At 38.6% G+C, this 17,428-nt stretch overlaps 1 protein-coding gene across 1 annotated transcript in view; it reads right to left on the minus strand.

Moving 5' to 3' along the window:
* Positions 1–11,836, minus strand: part of TSNAX (translin associated factor X) — a 46,929-nt gene extending 35,093 nt beyond the window's left edge. The window contains exons 1-2 of the mRNA XM_044673473.1: positions 11,625–11,836; positions 11,007–11,111 (exon numbers count right to left, since the gene is read on the minus strand). Of these exons, the coding sequence (XP_044529408.1) occupies positions 11,007–11,111; positions 11,625–11,640 (121 nt within the window). The 5' untranslated portion in view covers positions 11,641–11,836. The remainder of the gene's footprint in view (positions 1–11,006; positions 11,112–11,624) is intronic.
* Between the last annotated feature and the right edge of the window lie 5,592 nt (positions 11,837–17,428).

Below are 17,428 nucleotides of genomic sequence, written 5' to 3' on the forward strand. Positions count from 1 at the left end.
GGGGGGGGGGGGGTCCTAGGTTCAAACCTGGCCTCAGACACTTCCCAGCTGTGTGACCCTCGGCAAGTCACTTGACCCCCATTGCCTACCCTTACCACTCTTCTGCCTTGGAGCCAATACACAGTATTGACTCCAAGAGGGAAGGTAAGGGTTTAAAAAAAAAATGTACTCCATTCTATAAAAACTGAAAATGTGTATAAATGCAAACCTATGTTTATAAAAGGCAGTTTGTTAGAATTTGATCAAGTTTACTTGCAATAATACATGATTTGTATTGTAAACCAAAAGTTTAAGGTAAATTGGTTATGACAAGGTACAAATGTATTTAGGATAGTCTTGATTCTCTTCCAAGTCATTACACCATCCATCATTGTAATCAAGATAATGTTAGTAGAAATTTAACTTCCAACAAAACTGTTAACCCTTTTTCTGTATAAACTGGGAAGAATTGCCAAAGTTGAAGTATTTCTAATGAGTATTGAAATTTAGAAAAGACTGGAAAATTGCTGGTAAGAAAAATTGGTTATCATGACTTATAAAATCAAATCTTTTCATTGTATATATGAATCTTGGAAATTTTTCAGCTCCAAGCTGCAATTGGTGAGATTTGCTGTTTAAGGTAAAAGCTTTTGGGATTACAACTAATATTATTTTTGAATTCTGGATTCAGGTATGTCTGATAGGTCATTGAACTGTATCCACCATTCAAAAGGAAAGAATAACCCTGACTCTTACCTGAAGTCAAATAGTGTTATAATCCTTTCCCTAGTTTTCTCTTTCAAAGCAAATTCTTATAATCAAAGCAAAGTGAAATAATAATTGAAGCCCCAGAAATTTGAATGTGTAGAGCAATCAAATATGTTCCACTACTTAAGAAACTGTAACCTACCCCAAGTTTTTGTTTCAATTGGAGTTACAATGAATCTCTTGTAAGTTAATTCATTTGGATAATCACTGAACATGAAATGGAGAAACCTATCTACAAAAAACAAACAAAAACAAACAAAAAAACAACAGAATTATAATATGGGGGTTGAGTTTTTTTGTTGTTGTTGTTTTTTTACACAGGAAATGAACACCTACAGCGGAGAACCTTTCTGGAACAGCCAAATATGAAAAATTCAGATGACTCCTCTGAAGACCGGAGTCACCAAAGCCCATGATTTGGAGACAAGCCAAAAGAACAGTTCACATGGCATGGGGGGTGGGGGGGTGGCGTGGCAAGCCTCCCAAAGATAGATCAATCTTAACTAAGCCACTTCTTGAAAAAACATTTACCCAATTTTATGTTAATAAGTGGTTGCCTCACCCTTTGTATTAGCTTCACCCTTTGTATTAACCTCAGCCCAACTATTATTATTGTTGTGGTTCAGCTACTTTGAAAGACAACTTAAAATGATATACAGCCTTATAGTCTGATATTAGGTATAATTATTTCTGTATCAAATGTAAGTTTTCAAAGTGTATTTCCCCTTCTATTATCTCTATAACTGATCACATTTGTTTCATATTTTATACTCCCAAACCCTGGTACTTAGACAAAAGTTAATCTCACACTTATTCCACCAGAAGATGACACAGCATAATCAACCCACATTTAATTCACGATTTAAAAGACTAAGCACAAACATCTTACACCAAGCACTTATTGCAGATTTGATTAGGAAGAAAAGATATACACCAGATCTCGTAACAGAACATAATCCTTAGCAGTATAATAGCATGAACACTTAGAAAATTAAACAAGTTTAACTTCTAAGTTAAGAAGTTAATATTTGCTTGACTTATGGAACAAAAAATTGGATATTTCTAAAACACAAATATTGGGCTATTCTTCTAAGCTGTGATAAGTGATGTTTGTCATGCAAGCAAAAAAAGGCTTTTTCTCAACATCATAAGCCTACACTAAGTCTATGCAAAAGCTCAGAAGAGGCCTTTTTGGGATGGCGATCTTAGTACCCCTAGGACTGGACCTCCTGATTTAAGGCTAGGTACCCTGGGCAAGAGCTATAAACATTTTCAGTTTTCAAACTGAAGCCTCTTGAGACTTGCAAAATGACTTTTCTTCATCTGCCTATGACAAATTACTATGGTCAGTACAAACAGCACATCCTGGAACACACTCTGAAAAAAGCCATAGCAAAAATTGAAATTCAAAAATCTCCATTTCCAGGGGCAGCTGGGTAGCTCAGTGGATTGAGAGCCAGACCTAGAGACGGAAGTCCTAGGTTCAAATCCGGCCTCAGAAACTTCCCAGCTGTGTGACCCTGAGCAAGTCATTTGACCCCCATTGCCCACCCTTACCACTCTCCCACCTAGGAGCCAATACACAGAAGTTAAGGGTTTAAAAAAATAATTAAAAATCTCCATTTCCAAGCAAATAGAACTGGAATTTAGCTTTTTAGCCTTACACAATCCATACAAATCATACACTCACTTACCCTGCTTTTATTTGTTATTTATATAAAAAAGGAGCAAATGTAGCCCTCAGTAGTGAGAATAGGCCCCAATAAAATCATAGCCATAACTTAGAAACAACTAGACACATAGCTTAGGCATCACATGAGGCCCCCAAACCCCACCTTTCTAACTGTTCCCTGCTGTACTTTATAAAAACTATATGTTCTTCCAAGAAATTACTGATGCAGGAATTCTGTGAGAAGCTTGGTTAGACGGTTACACATTGACATACTGATTTATTATCCTATAGAAAACTCTAAGTTTCAGTGAGATCAACTAAGTCATTGTACAAAGATTGTAAATCATTACTAACCACTGTCTCTGTAAAAAGCTTACCTAATCCCTTATCCAACATCACTTTCTCTATAAAATACTACCTGAAATCAATAAACTCTGTCACTGATCAGCGAGAGGCTTTGAGTCTGTCTGTAAGTCTATCTGTGACCCTTCTGATCCCAACCTCATTTCTCTTATCCTGTTCCATGATCCGCAAACTCAACATTTATGTACATTAGAATGTAAGTTCCTTGAAGGCAGAGACTGATTTGCTTGAAGAAAGATGCCCACTTTCCCTGGCAGAGTCCTGTTTCACTTATGTGGATTGACTAAGAATCCCATTCAGCCTCACCCAATCCTTTACTGAAACAAAGTCAGTTTTTTTAGGAAGCTGAGGGTTGTTTTTTTTGTTTGTTTGTTTTTTCAATAAAGCCAAATTTGCCTTCTTGCAACTTCCAACCTCTACTCCTGGTTCTGCCCTCTGAGACTAAAATCTATCCTTCCTCCATAAACAGTTCTTCAACTACTTGAAGACAGCTAACATGTCCCCCATGAGTCTTCTCCAGGCTAAACATGCCAAGTTCCTTTAACTAACGATAACATATACTCAAGACACTGGACACTACAGCTTATCAAAAATCTTCTGTAGTACCCAGATAAAACACAATACTCCAGATGAGCCATAATGAAAATAGAGTATCACCAGTTCCAAGAACTGTGGCTCACTTAATGCAACCCAAGATGACAACAGCTCTTTAGGCTTCCACATTACAAGCAATCACACTTAACAGTCCACTAAAACTTCCATATCTTTTTCATAACTAAAATGATTCTTCCCATCTTATACTGGTGAAGATGGTTTCATTCAATAAAGCGTTCTCCCCTACCAATGTCTTTTCAGATCCTATTATCATCAATTGTGTTCGCTATCTCTCCCAGCTGTTTGTCACCTGGAAATTTGATGAGCATGTCATTTAAACCTTTAACCAAATCACTGATAAAGATGTTAAACAGAGACAGGTACAGATCTTTGGGGTACTCCACTAAAGAACTGTCTGCCAAGCTGGCATTGAATTATTAACAACTACTCTTCAAGTCTGACCAGTTCCCAGCAGTCTTACATGCACTTAATTGTATTATTGTCTAGTATACATCTTTTTCCATTCTCCACAAAAATAATAAAAGGGATACTTTAGCAAAAGCTTTATTAAAATCTAGGTAAACTATTGAAAGGAAATGAGGTTAATCTGGCAAAGTCAGCTCTTGGAAAAGTTTCTTTGTAATCACTACTTCTGTTTCTAGATATTCACCAACCATCTCATTAATCTATTCAATAGAATCAAAGTCCACTACATAGTTTCATTAAACTTTTTTGCTTTTTTCTTGGAAATAAAAAAATATCCCTGCCCTGATGAATTCATCTGAGTATGACATACTGAATTCATTACACTGATCAAAGGGCAACTAGGTTCTCTTAATATCTCCTTAATTATTTGGATATCAACTTCCTTTTGGTTATTTTTGTTGTCATTTCCAGTACTAAGGTCATTCTCCTTAGCAGAGAAAAAAAGAAACAAAACTAGTATTTAACAGCTTTGCCTTCTTGCTAATGGTAGTTTTTTTCATTCTACCTGGATAACTGAAGTCTCATCACTAATATATAAAGCCTCTGATCTGTTTCCCAAACTCACCTATTTCCTTTTTCTATCCAAGTGGTCTGTAACATACTCCAATGATAAAAATCACTTGTTTTTCATTACTTAGATCTTAGCTATGGTCCTATAATGGTTTTCATTCCTCACAGTTTCAGTGAAAACTACAAGGTCAAATTTGCCTCCTCATTTTAAGATCTCTAATTGATTTGGTTTTTTTGTTGCCTACATTTGGAGTATTTAAATACAGATATGTGAGGCCACAGATTTTCCTATTGGCCTCGTTTCTTGGATTCTATCTTAATTTTGAACTTCTTAAGTCAAGAATATATGGGGAACAATACATATTTACCTCATATTGACTATCACATTCCTACATTGGTTGTTAAGTAGTCTCTCCACATAATTCCACGTCCACCTCTAATATAAAATCCTGTTTGGATCTTTAAAGCCCTTCATAACCTGGCCTCTTCCTATCTTCAAGTATTCTTGCACTCTCTATTCTCCATGTCATCTATCCCCCAAATTATCAATACTGTGACTGTCACATTCTCAAGTCACTAAATATTTCCCATTTAAAGCTAAACTAGCAAGAGTTGTTCATACTCAAATTCTTCCAATTTCTTACCACCTACTGACTCTTCCACCATTATAAATGTAGACTCAGTCCCCAATCCAATATAAGCCATCGATGACCTCTAAATTGACTAATCTAATTGCTATATGTCAGTCTTCCATCTTCCTTCACTTCTCTATTACTTTAACACAGCTGAACAATGGCTGTTTTTTATTGCTCATTTACATGACACTATATTTTTCATGGTTCTCTTCTTGCATCTCTGAATACTCCTATCACTTGTTCCTCTTTCTCCTCCTACCCTTTAAAGGTGTCCATAAGGTTCCATCCTGGGCGCTGTTCCTTCTCCAAACTGCAAAACCCCTCCCCCACCCATCTCATCTACTCCCATGGCTTTGATGTTCACTTCTAAATAAATAACTCTCAAATGTCTTTCTTCATCCCTATCTTATTCCAGAACTATATCTTCAAATGTCTGTGAGATGTTTCCAAAGCACATTCAACATAGCAAGAAAACAAGTCATTTCTCCCTAATTTTCTCCTTGCTCTCTAGTCTTTCCACTATTAGTACCACCTTCCCATTCATCAGAATTTCAAAAACTCCAAGTCCTCATTGACTTTTCATTTTCCCTTACTCCTACATTCAATCAGTCTCCAATTACTGTCTAATCTCTTCACAATATCCTTTCATTTGTCTTCTCTTTTCTATTCCTTAACCTTTGGACAAATTTAAGTGGCAATTCTGTCTCCCAGATATAGTCTCACCAACACATTATATAAAAGCTACCAATCATCTTTCTAAAGTACAAGCATGACAACATCAGCCATCCTCTCCTTTGTTTAATTACCTTCAGGGGGTCCCTACTGCCTACTGTTAAGGGAGAAACCAGGGAAAGGTGCTTTAAACAGTAAACAGGTGGGTGTGTGAGAGACAGAAATGACAGGAAGGGGCCCAACAAGTAGGGAGACTAAAGTTTAACAGCAAAGGGGTGTCTGTTACTGAATTGGCTATTAGGTCCAACTGCCACTCTGAAGCGCCAAAACTAGGCCTATGGTAATCAGCAAAGTAAAGGCAGGAGTTTATAAGTTAAGGCAACACATTTAATCAACAAACTAAGATTAAGGATGGGAATAGGGTTTACTACACTTAAAAACTAAGGGCAAACCACAGGGGCAGGGGAAGGACTTGACTACACTCTCCTATGATCTAAGCAAGACAGGGCCCAAAGAAAGCTGTACTGGAGTCACAAGGGAAAAGTTCCTCCCAACCTGGTTCCAGCCAGGTTTGGTCAGCTTAGCTGAGGACCTGAGGGTGGCTTTACTTGGGATCTCACGGCTAATCCAGGGATGGTTTCAGGATGCCAGGAGTCAACTCCACCAGAACAGGTGATGCAAGGTATCCAGGTAGGGAGAGAAAGTTTGCAATGCTGTCCACCAGATCACAAACCACTTCCCTACTCAGTGCTGCTCTGCAGGTCTGATGTGAGCCTCTGCTGTAAGCCTTCACCACTCTCAGGATCCCAGGGAATCTGGATACAACTCCCCTAGCTCTGAGATCTCCCAGGGTCAACAACAATTTGTGCCAACCACCATGGAGTCCTTCTCAGGCACAAGCAACTTCCTCCTTCCCCTGCATTCCATTCAGAATGTCCATGACCTCCAGCTAAGGTTTTTTTCTAGCCTGCTTACACACCTACTTTTAAACTTATGCCTCTTACACTACCAAATAAAGTGCTTCCTATTCTAGTTTTCAAATCTCTCCATAACTTGGCTACAAGCCAAACTGAATTACTTGCTTTCATCTGTTCTCTTCCTTCTTCCATCTCCCCAAGTTTGTCCCACTTCTCTCACCATTCTCAAATGCACCTTTCTCCATCTATTACTTAACAGATAACATAAATAATTACAGCTTCTATGCACTCAATCTCATTCCCCCAGATGAAGACTCAGAAGGACTGAACACTCTGTTTAAGTATATGAAGGACTTAAGCTACAGAGAAATTAAATTTGTTGTTTGGACTCCAAAGGGCAAAAGCCAAATCAATGAGTAGAAGTTGCAACTTAAGTAAGAAAAACTTACTAATAATTATAACTGTCCAAAAGCGGCCTAAGGAAATAGTGGGTTCAAGGGCAGCTGGATGGCTCAGTGGATTGAGAGCCAACCCTAGAGATGGGAGGTCCTAGGTTCAAATCTAGCCTCAGATACTTCCCAGCTGTGTGACCCTAGGCAAGTCACTTAACCCCCACTGCCTAGTCCTTACTGCTCTTCTGCCTTGGAACCAATAAACTGTATTGATTCTAAGACAGAAGGTAAGGGTTTATTTTTTAAAAAAAAAAAAAAAGTGGTAGGTTCTTCCTCCTTGAAGGGTCTTCAAACAGAGACAGGATCACCACTTATCTTTTATGCCTGACTAAGTAAATGAAGAAACTTCTATTAAGTACTATGTGGATATTCATTCTGTGCTGGGTTGAATCAGATGGCCACTGCAGTTCATTCCAAGTATTAAATTCTGTAATTTTCTCTAAATTTCTCAAAGCACTTTGGCTAGACCAATCCTTAGTACTTATCATATTCTGCATTATGATTTCTTTTTCTTCCCTACCCACTAGAATCTAAGTTCCCTTAGAGCAAAGTCTAAACCTCATTTCATGTTTATATCCCTGGCACCTAGTACAGCAACCTGCATATAGTAAAATCTTAAAAAAATTAATAAATTGAGTAGGTTTAGACTGACTCAGACATAGAGCTGAAAAATAGCTAGAAGATCAACCTCCCTTCATTTTACAGAGGAAATTGAGACCAAGAGAGGTTAAATGACTTGCAAAAGGGTTTATAGATATTAAATAAGCAGAACTCAAAATGAATGATTAAAAAAATGGTTAAATATAAAAATTGCTGGAAGAGACCCACTACTTCTCTCCCAGTACTACTAGTCCTATGGTTGTCAATCTATATTTTAATCACCCTAGGTTATGTATCTATTTTGTGGAACTATACAATACTCAAGAACATTCCTGGGACCCAAAATGCCCTTTTTTCCCTTTGTATTATGGAGAAGAGGAGGAAGATTAAATACATCCACAGTCAGGAAACTGGGACTGTTGCCAATAAGTCTGTTTGGAAGTTGGCAGGGTAAGTGATGAACTTTATACTGAAACACTCTTTGGAGATTAGGAAAAGTATATCTAAGCCCAAGGAAACTCAGTGGAACTGTGCCCTGAACCTCGGAAAAAAGCAGAGACCTGGGAATCATACTATACAGTGTTTGGTCTTGCTTACTAATACTATTTTGAACAAGTCCTTAAAAATTGCTTCCTGAAGGAGGTATGTAAGATCTCAGTGGTGAAAATGCTACATGCTATCTTATAGAGCAGTAGTATCAGACCCAAATAGAAATGGGGGCTATTAATCCATACATAAAAGGCAGCTAAGTGGCACAGTGGCTAGAGGGTCAGACCTGGAATCAAGAAGACCTAAGTTCAAATTCAATCTCAGACCCTACCTTAGATAAATCACTTATTTGCCTTAATCCACTGGAGAAGGAAATAGCAAACCACTCCCAGTATGTTTGCTGAGAAACCCCCATACATAATATTGTCCATGGTGTCACACCTGAACTCACTGACAACAAATCTACATATAAATATTCCTATGGTTTGCATACTGACTTAGTCTTAAAATGTAATTTTATCTAGGTTTTCTTGTATCTTGATTTTGTTAGTTTGTAACTTCAGTGTTGTGGATCACTTGCTGAAACCCCTGCTAGAGTTAGAATTGACAGAAAAACATTCATCTGTGCACTTACCAAAGAACCCCAGATTAAGGAAACATCCATTCGGAAAAAAAACAAAGGACCCTCAAAGAGCAGCCATTATAAGGCCAAAAAGGTATAAATAAAAGGGGACCATATTTCTGAGACCTCCTCTCTATTCCCTGCTGTCACCATGTGAGCTACCCCTTAAGATGGAGGTCAGGGGAGAAGGCAGAAATTGTCAGTCTTTTGTTATATAACAGTCATTTAACTTGGAAAAAAGTATTGATATAAATACAGATTACATTCTTCCCTTCAAAGTCTTGTTTGAGAGACCTATAATAGCTCCCACCTAGATGCAAGGCTTAAGTTTTTCAATTTTCTAGAGCAGCAGCAGAAACAGCAATTAAGTTTTCCCACTAGACTGCAAAGGAACTTGGGCTAGATGTCCAGCAGTTAGTAATTCAAGTTAAGAGGCAGATTCTTCTACTTGCACTATCTCAATTCCTACCAGCCCCTCTCCCCAGAGTACCTTAGAGAGGTGCAGATGAAAGATCAACTGACTATTGTTCCTCTCAAGAATCCCAAACAAAACCCATCATTTGAATATGGAGAGCCTAGAATAAGGTCAGATAAGGAGAAAGTAGTATCAGAAATGTGTATACATCTAGTATTTATTTTAATGGTATGTTTTAATCAGGTTAAAAACTATAATCATTAGAATTATAGGAGTAATAGTGAAATTTTCACATTAAAGGAGATTTAAAAATTTGACTGATCTAGTTCAAATTCTTTCACATAGGTTCACCAGTAGAGGCATAGTACAAAAACTCCAAACTTGGGAGTCAGAAGACCTAACTCTTTGCTACCTACTCATTAATGATATTGGTTGAGTCAGGTTTTTAAGCCTGCCTCATCAGCTTTAAATGGCATGGCCTAGCATAATGGATAGAGAGTACTGAACTAGAAGCCAGTAAGACCTGTGTTTAAATCTTTCTTTTGAGCTTCTCTAATTATATGACCAGAAGAAAGTCACTTAATTTAAGCCTCAGTTTCCTTATCTGTATAGGATTATAGAAAATAGGAGTAATATCTGTAGTACTTGGTTCACAGGGATGTTGAGGCTCAAATGAAAACGTATATAAAGCATTCTGTAAACTTTAAAGCATTATACAACTGAAATGTATCATCTTAAAAAGGGAAATACGTGCTATTTGTAACTGTTATAAAGTGTTATAAATATGGCTATTTGTAACTGTTATAAAGTGTTATAATCAACTATTATTTTTATCAGTATTGATATTCTAACAAGGCAGAACTTCCATTACAGACATATAGTCAAAAATCTAACCTATAAAAATTTTAAGTTAAACTATGTGAGAGAATTACTTTCTCCTATATGCAGGCTTTTGAAATTTAATGATTTTTGTAATTGTTAGAAAATTCAAAAAAGAAATTGTGAATAATTTAAGCAATGGCTTTCCAACTTTCTAGTTCTGATTTCTGAAATCGATAAACTATATGACTTTGGTGATGGATATTTTATTTCAATAATATTTTCACCACAAAAGGCAGAGTAGTTTGATTAAATTCTCACCAGAATTAATGCTATGGGAAGAGCAAGTTATCTTTATTGAGACAGATTCCTCTTGATTTCCTTATACTCATAATGGCAATCCACACACATATTTATTGACCACCTACTTCAAGCCAGACCAAACGCTGGTAGAAAGTATTGTATTTCTGTGGCAAATTACAGATATAGTCAATAAAGTCAAGAGCATTGTAGAAGGAATCAGTCAATAATTATTAAGTGTTTAATATGGTTTTAGGTAGTTCCTGGCAGTACACTTTTCCCCAACTCAAGAGGCTTGGAGCTGTAAAGGATAAAAAGACAAAAGTAAAAGTTATACTGCTCAAGGAACTTGTATTCTAATGAGAGAAAAAAAATACAAACTAAAAAGATAATGCAATACAAACAAAAAGACTTCAATAAGCATTTATTTAAAATAATACTGAAAATCTACTATACAAAAACCCAAATTAGTTATTTTAGTTAGAAGTGCGAAATAGATGTAGCGACTTTCAAAAAGATTAGTCTAATTTTGCAACTTGAAATTCAAAGGATCAGAATGTTAACCTTTTTCATCCAAAATGTCATTTGCAATCTCACTTTTCATTTGTTTTTCTTGCTGAACATGGCAGCTTAACATCTACTGTGGTTTCAAGGGTGGCCACCTAGGATTTTTTTTGTTGTAAGTTCGACCAAATTGTACTAAGAGTACTTACATTTGAAGGCCACCATCACAGCAGAAGATGAGTTAACATCTTTCCCTTCTCTTCTCTGACCATGTGGGAAATTGTCATGCTTCCGTTTCCTGAACCCTCCTGACCCTACGCAGAGAAGGTAAAAATTAGGAGATCATGATGCTATCCCATAGCCAGGAGTGGACAAAGAGACTAAGAAAGTTAACCTCCTTTCTAACCATCAGAACGAGTCACTGGAGCAGAGAACATCAAACACCAGGGCAGGTGCCTTGGGGTTTCTGGCCAATTCAACAGTAGGACCCCAGGACCCTGCTTCTGCTCTGCTCCGCCCCACCCCACCCCCAAGCCCAAAGATAGCTTCTCTTCACCCCGACTACCAGAGAGAGGCTAGGGAACGAGGGTGGTGTGGGGAGAATTTAGTGTAACCTTGACCTTTCTTCCGCCTTCCCCTCCCCCCAAGGCCCCAGGGCGGGAAAAGACAAGGATAAGGGGGCAGAGCTTCGGCAGGGGTGGGGTGGGAGGTCGTCACCCTGGCGTGAGCGGAGGGGGGGGGAATCAAGCCAGGAGTTGGCCGAGGCCTCCGCCCTCCCTCAGACCCAAACACAAATACAAACAACACGCCTAGGCCGTGGCATCCACCTTCTTTGTTGCTCATGTCGCCTCCCGCCGCGGACCTGGACAGAGAGGGGGAGGGGTCCCGATTCCGCGTGGGAGGCGGAGCAGAGCGGCACCGGAAGAAGCACGTGCACACTACTGGCTCGCTCCACACCGTCGGTCGCGAGTTCAGCGCGTTCCCGGGTGGAGTGGGACGTGAGGCGGCGAGGCGTGGTGGAGGAGGGGCCCAAATTCAGGCCTCCTTCCCCAGGACCTCCAGAGCGCAGGCCCAAGGAGAGCGCAGGCGCAAGGGAAGGCCATTCCGGTTCTGGCGCCCTCCTCTCCTCCTACTTCCGGTTTCCCATCACTATTTTTTGCTTCTGCAGGTCCCTGATCCTTGATTTGTAGATTTCGTGGACGGTCGCTGTCTATCTAGTGTTATACCCGAAAGATGAGGGCTACCTCCTGCTCTTTCCAACTTTTCAATCCGTTAAAAAAATGAAAGCACTAGGAAGGAAGGATTTAACTACTATGGGGAGGAGGGAAATTAAACATTTTCCCCCGCTCAGGTATCCTAGAAGTCAATTCTACGGGTTGGGGGGTGAGGGGGCAACCCTGCGTGCCGTGCATTGTGGGACTTGTAGTTCGACTGTGGGAGCCCTCTCTAGCGTTGTTCATGTAGCAAGTCACTTAAGTGAATGAAACCCAAAGGTGCAAACTGGTTCAGAATGATCCCAGGTGTTTAACAAACTGTTAGAAATCCCCTCTCTTCCCTCTCCCCCACCCACAGTGTTTGGTCTTGATTCCCAATTCTTGGTTCTGCGACTTACTAATCAGGGCTAAGTGCTGAGATGACAAAAAATACTTTTTTAAAACAGGTTTCTGTTCTCAAGGAACCCACATTCTGAGACATGTAAATAAATATGTTTACATACGATATAATTTTAATCGTATGTAAAATTAAATTTTTTATTTTAGTTCTATTTTTAAGACAATCAACCGGTCATTCGTTTTAGTACTCTTCTATCCTGTGTAAGTACAAACTCCTTACCTTTGTACCTTCACCCTTCACCTACATTCAGGAGAAGCTTGCCTAAAGGTCAAGCTTTTGTAACTACCTCCACCCTTTACTCAGGTAGCCTTTTCATGTTAAAATAGTTTACCTTCGGGATAGATGACCTTGATCCCCTTTTTCTTTTTTTTTTGTGAAGGCATCTGATAGCTGAAAACTGAAAGCATCGTGCTAAAAAGCATGGAAGCAAGCACATAGTCCTATTTCACTCCATTGGTGCCTCCAAACGCATGAAAACATTGTTCTCCATCCAGAACATGCAAACATGCTTGCATGAAATTGGCTTTTAGAGATGGTCATTTTCCAAGTAAAGGATCATCTTACTGAGGAGGACTCTGGCAAGAATCTTTCCAGCAATAACTAAAAAAGAGATAGCTTTCCCCAACCCGACTTCCATCCCCTCTATCCCTCCCCATGATTGTCACATAACAACCAGCTTCCTTTTCCTTTATAGAGCTGGACAAAGGAAGCCTCCTTGATATGGAGGATAATTCCTCTTGCCATAAAACCCAGAATATTTCAGTCAGCTTCTGAACAAGCATTGGACATCCTATCTTATCAATTTCTGCTGAGATGGAAAAAGCACCAGGTGCTTTGCCACTCATGCCTAATGGCATTCCACACATCTTCTTTGGGTGAAAGTTGGGCTACAGAGAAATTGACTTCAACCTGAGGCATACAGTTAAAGGCTTCAGCACTGGTTGATGATGTCCTGTTGAGAACACTATGGAAACGTTCATCTCTTCAGGATCATGCCAAACCAAGACTTAAGTGGAAAGAAGATGGGTTTTCTTTGTTAACTTATAAAAAACACAGAACTATTAAATAGTCATAAAACCACTCTTTAATCAAGGGAAAGGGGGATTAGGGCTACTTGGCCTCTTTTGCAGAGCTGCACCTTGTGCAGAGTCCAAGAATTGAACAATGCTTCGCTCTGCTCCCTGACCCCCTGGGAGTGACACCGCGCTAAATGACGACTCCAAGGAACAAAGGGAATTGGGGAACTTATATATCATTTGGGAAGATCCAGGGGCTGGGAGAGATGACTGACATTATACTGGTACGGATGGGATTTACAATCAAGCTTGGCAAAGGAATCATAGCCAGAGGATAGGGTGTAAGGGAAGGGACTGCTTACACAATGGATACTAAAGGATGGTCCCTGCTCAGGTGTGTCTTCCCGGGACAGGGTCTCCCATACAATGGGCAAGACTATCTAAGACAAAAGGATATTTAGCATTTACCCTAGGGTCCATTATTCAGTCTGCTACTGCTAGCCTGAGATTCCCTTCAGGGTGGATTCTCGAGGGAACTGGGAACAAGCACAAGCTTTGGGGGTCTCCAACCTACAAGCTATTTCTAAAACTTGGGGCTCATCAGATCTCACTAAGCCACAAGTTTAGGGTCTCTACATTCCATGTCGACATCTTCAAAGATGGTTGTGTACTCAATTCAACCTTCAAGGCTGAGATGCTACAAAATATGGATCAATTCTCTGTCAATTGTGCTAATTTCAACTTGATGAATAACATAAAAAAAAAAAAGTTCTCCACCAGCCAGCACCATGCTATTCATGGGTTGAACCGTTGGTTATAGCAATTGGAGAAATTTTGAATGCTATTCATTTACCTTGGCAGTGTACTTTCCAGGGATGTCCACATAGATAATGAGGTTGGTGCATGCACTGCCAGAACTAACAGCATTTGAGAGTCTTCAAAAGAAAGTTTGGGAGAGATGACATATTAGGCTGCATGCCAAACTGAAAGTCTTTCTTGTGCTGACTTGACTGTTTTATGTTTTTGAAACCTGGACATTCTACCAGTACTACACAAGAAAACTTTAAGTGGTTGTTACAAAATAAAATGTGGGCAAAAGCATAACACTTTTCTTACCTTTTTCAGTTTTTAGATCTGGGAGGAATCAAAGTCATGCAACCTTATTTTACAATATTTCTTACTTTTACAAAACTTCTACATCTTTTATTTCCCTTATAACATCCTACTGTCTCTAGGAAAAATAGTACCAAATCTAACCTTTTAAAGAAGAGACCTTTAAAATTTTTTAGAATATTACTTTGAGCCAAGTTTTTGTCATGTAGGTATATTTTAAATTAATTTCAGAGAAACTTTATATCAACTTCACTTGTTTGTATGAAGTAATAAAATGTAGTCCAGAGTCAGTATGTTATAATGGATAGGAAGTAGGTCTCAGAGTCATGGAGGTCCAGGTTCAAGTTCAGTCTAACACATTGATCAAATCATTTAACTTCTCTTTGGCCCTTTGCCACTAAGTAACAGAAATATTGCATATCTTTTTTGGAAGAGTGTTTCCTCACTAGGAATTTCCTTTATCAGTAAACTCACAGGAATAAGCCTTCCCTCCCAACTGATCCCCTCATCCCCCCAAAAAAGAAGCTATTAGAAAATAGTCTTTTGTGTGGATAAAACTGTTTCTATCCAGATTTCCCACCAAAATCCTCATCTTGGCAAAGATGTGATTCTGAAAATCTTTCATACTCAACTTGAGCCTCCACTCTCCTCACCTAAAACTGAAAATAAAAAATGAAAAGACCAAGGATTGAAGCTTTTTTCTTGAGACCACATGACCTCAGAAGAGATAAATTTATAAGGCTTTTCCCTCAATAACATAGTCTTTCACTGGAAATTATGGGCAAAAGAATCAGCAAATGAAGCTTTAAAAGATCAGCCAAAGCTGATTCAGGCCTTTTCAAGGATATGACAGTTCTGGCTACACAGTCAGTTGGAAAAAAGTTCTTTCCTGTGATGTTGTTAGCCAATTACATATTGTTCCTTTGTGTTTCACAATCAAGAGTCTTCCTAAAAACAAGATCATCCTTCTCATGGAGAGTTTACTTACATCAGTCAAACAAGCTGCTGGGGTCCCTGCCTTGAATCAACATTTGTGGCTGGGAAATTACTTCCAAAGTTTCACATATTGGATGGTAGAAAGAGAATATTACACTTGTTCTAAACATGTGCCTCCCCTTGGCAAATCCTCCATTACACTGGAGTCTGGATCTTGCAGGAGTTTAGCAGTTCTCTGTTAAACTATGTTCCAGAAAACCTAGCCAAATGGTGGGCATCAATTTTTGGCTCAGTCCAACTTCTTCCATGAAATTCTTGATATTTAGACATTTTTAAAATTTTAAAAATTAAAAAAAAATGCTTTGCAAACCTTAAAGTATAATATTAATGCTATTATCATTGTTATTATTATCACTAAACACAAAGTACAAAAATAAATTTAACAAAAGTGCCATATAGTTCAGTAACATATTACTACAATTACAATCTAATAATTAAAACTAATACTTGGACCTCATGATAACATAAAGCAGTTTTCAGGACTTAATAAATATGTATTTTACACTTTACCTCTACCCTAACAGCTACCTTTATTTGTCTGGTAAAATGGCTAGTCTCATAGTATTCTTGTTAGTGGTCTTCTTACCCAGGAACTCACACCTCTTGAACTTAAGATTTCCTCCAAACCTGACTTAGTCACTTGGATAATCATGTTCAGAGGAACCGAACCCAACTTTAATATAAAGTTCAAAACCAAGAAAAGAAGTGGAAAAAATAAGCAAACAACAGGAGACTGAAAAAAAAAATGTGAAGGAAGATGGTTACAGATTTCAAACTATATTACAAAGTTATGTCATCAGAACAATCTGGTAAAGAAATAGAGTGCTGGATTAGTAGAATAGATAAGAAACACAATACACAGTAATATATTATTATAGTAACCTATTGTTTGATAATCCCAAAGATCCAAGGTTTTGGGGCAAGTGCTATAAGGAAAAGAGGGTTAGAGCAAGAGAGGATGGTCTGCAGGGTACAGATGCAGAGGGAAAGATTCTGGAATGTTTAAGGAAAAGTTAGACTGGAACTGAGGGGGTTAGCTGTCTCTCTCTGGAGGTACCCAAGGAGAGTGGCTGCTTGTCCTTAGTTGCTGATCCTACGATTCTATCCTGATTCCTATCCTGCCTGTTGTCTTGTTGTTATCCAGATACTGTATTTCCCTTAGTGAAGAACCTGGTGATCCTGAACCAACTGTCTGCATTGATTGTAAAACCATTACCTCTAATACTAACTAAGGCGGGGTTTAGGGCAGATTAGTTAGAGCAGGGACTGAGATTTTTAGGTGAGAGAGGAGAGGGATTAGAGTAGTCCAACAACTCTTTGAAGACTCTCCATGAGGAGACACGTAGAGCCTGGGGGCTTTAGGTAATGGAAATTAGCATCAGGGTTATCCTATTTCCCTTTTAACCTTTCCCTATTAAATTAAATTACTTTCAGAGTTACTGAGTGGTCTGTGTGTTGATCTCAGACCAGGTTCTGGCCTGGTCAGAGTTAATTGTTGTCTTTCGACCCACAGTGTAACATCTTGTTACTGGCCCAATTTAATCCATCTCATTCCATCCCCCAAACCACCCTATTACACAAGAACTCACCATTTGACAAAAATTTGGGGGAAAACTAGAAAGCAATTTGGCAGAAACTAGTTATAGACCAACATCTCACACTACAAATCAAAATAAGCTTAAAATGGATAAATGATTTGGACATAAAAGATAATATGAATAAATTAGGGTGATACCACAAACAAATTAGGGGAACATGGAAAAAAACTTACTTGTCAGACTTATGGGAAGGGAAGAATTTATGACCAAACATGACAGAGAACATTACAAAAAAGTGAAATAGATAATTTTGATTACATCAAATTAAAAGGCTTTTACACATATAAAACGAAT

Source organism: Gracilinanus agilis, chromosome 4 (genome assembly GCF_016433145.1).
Source record: "Gracilinanus agilis isolate LMUSP501 chromosome 4, AgileGrace, whole genome shotgun sequence".
Taxonomy (NCBI): Eukaryota; Metazoa; Chordata; class Mammalia; order Didelphimorphia; family Didelphidae; genus Gracilinanus; species Gracilinanus agilis.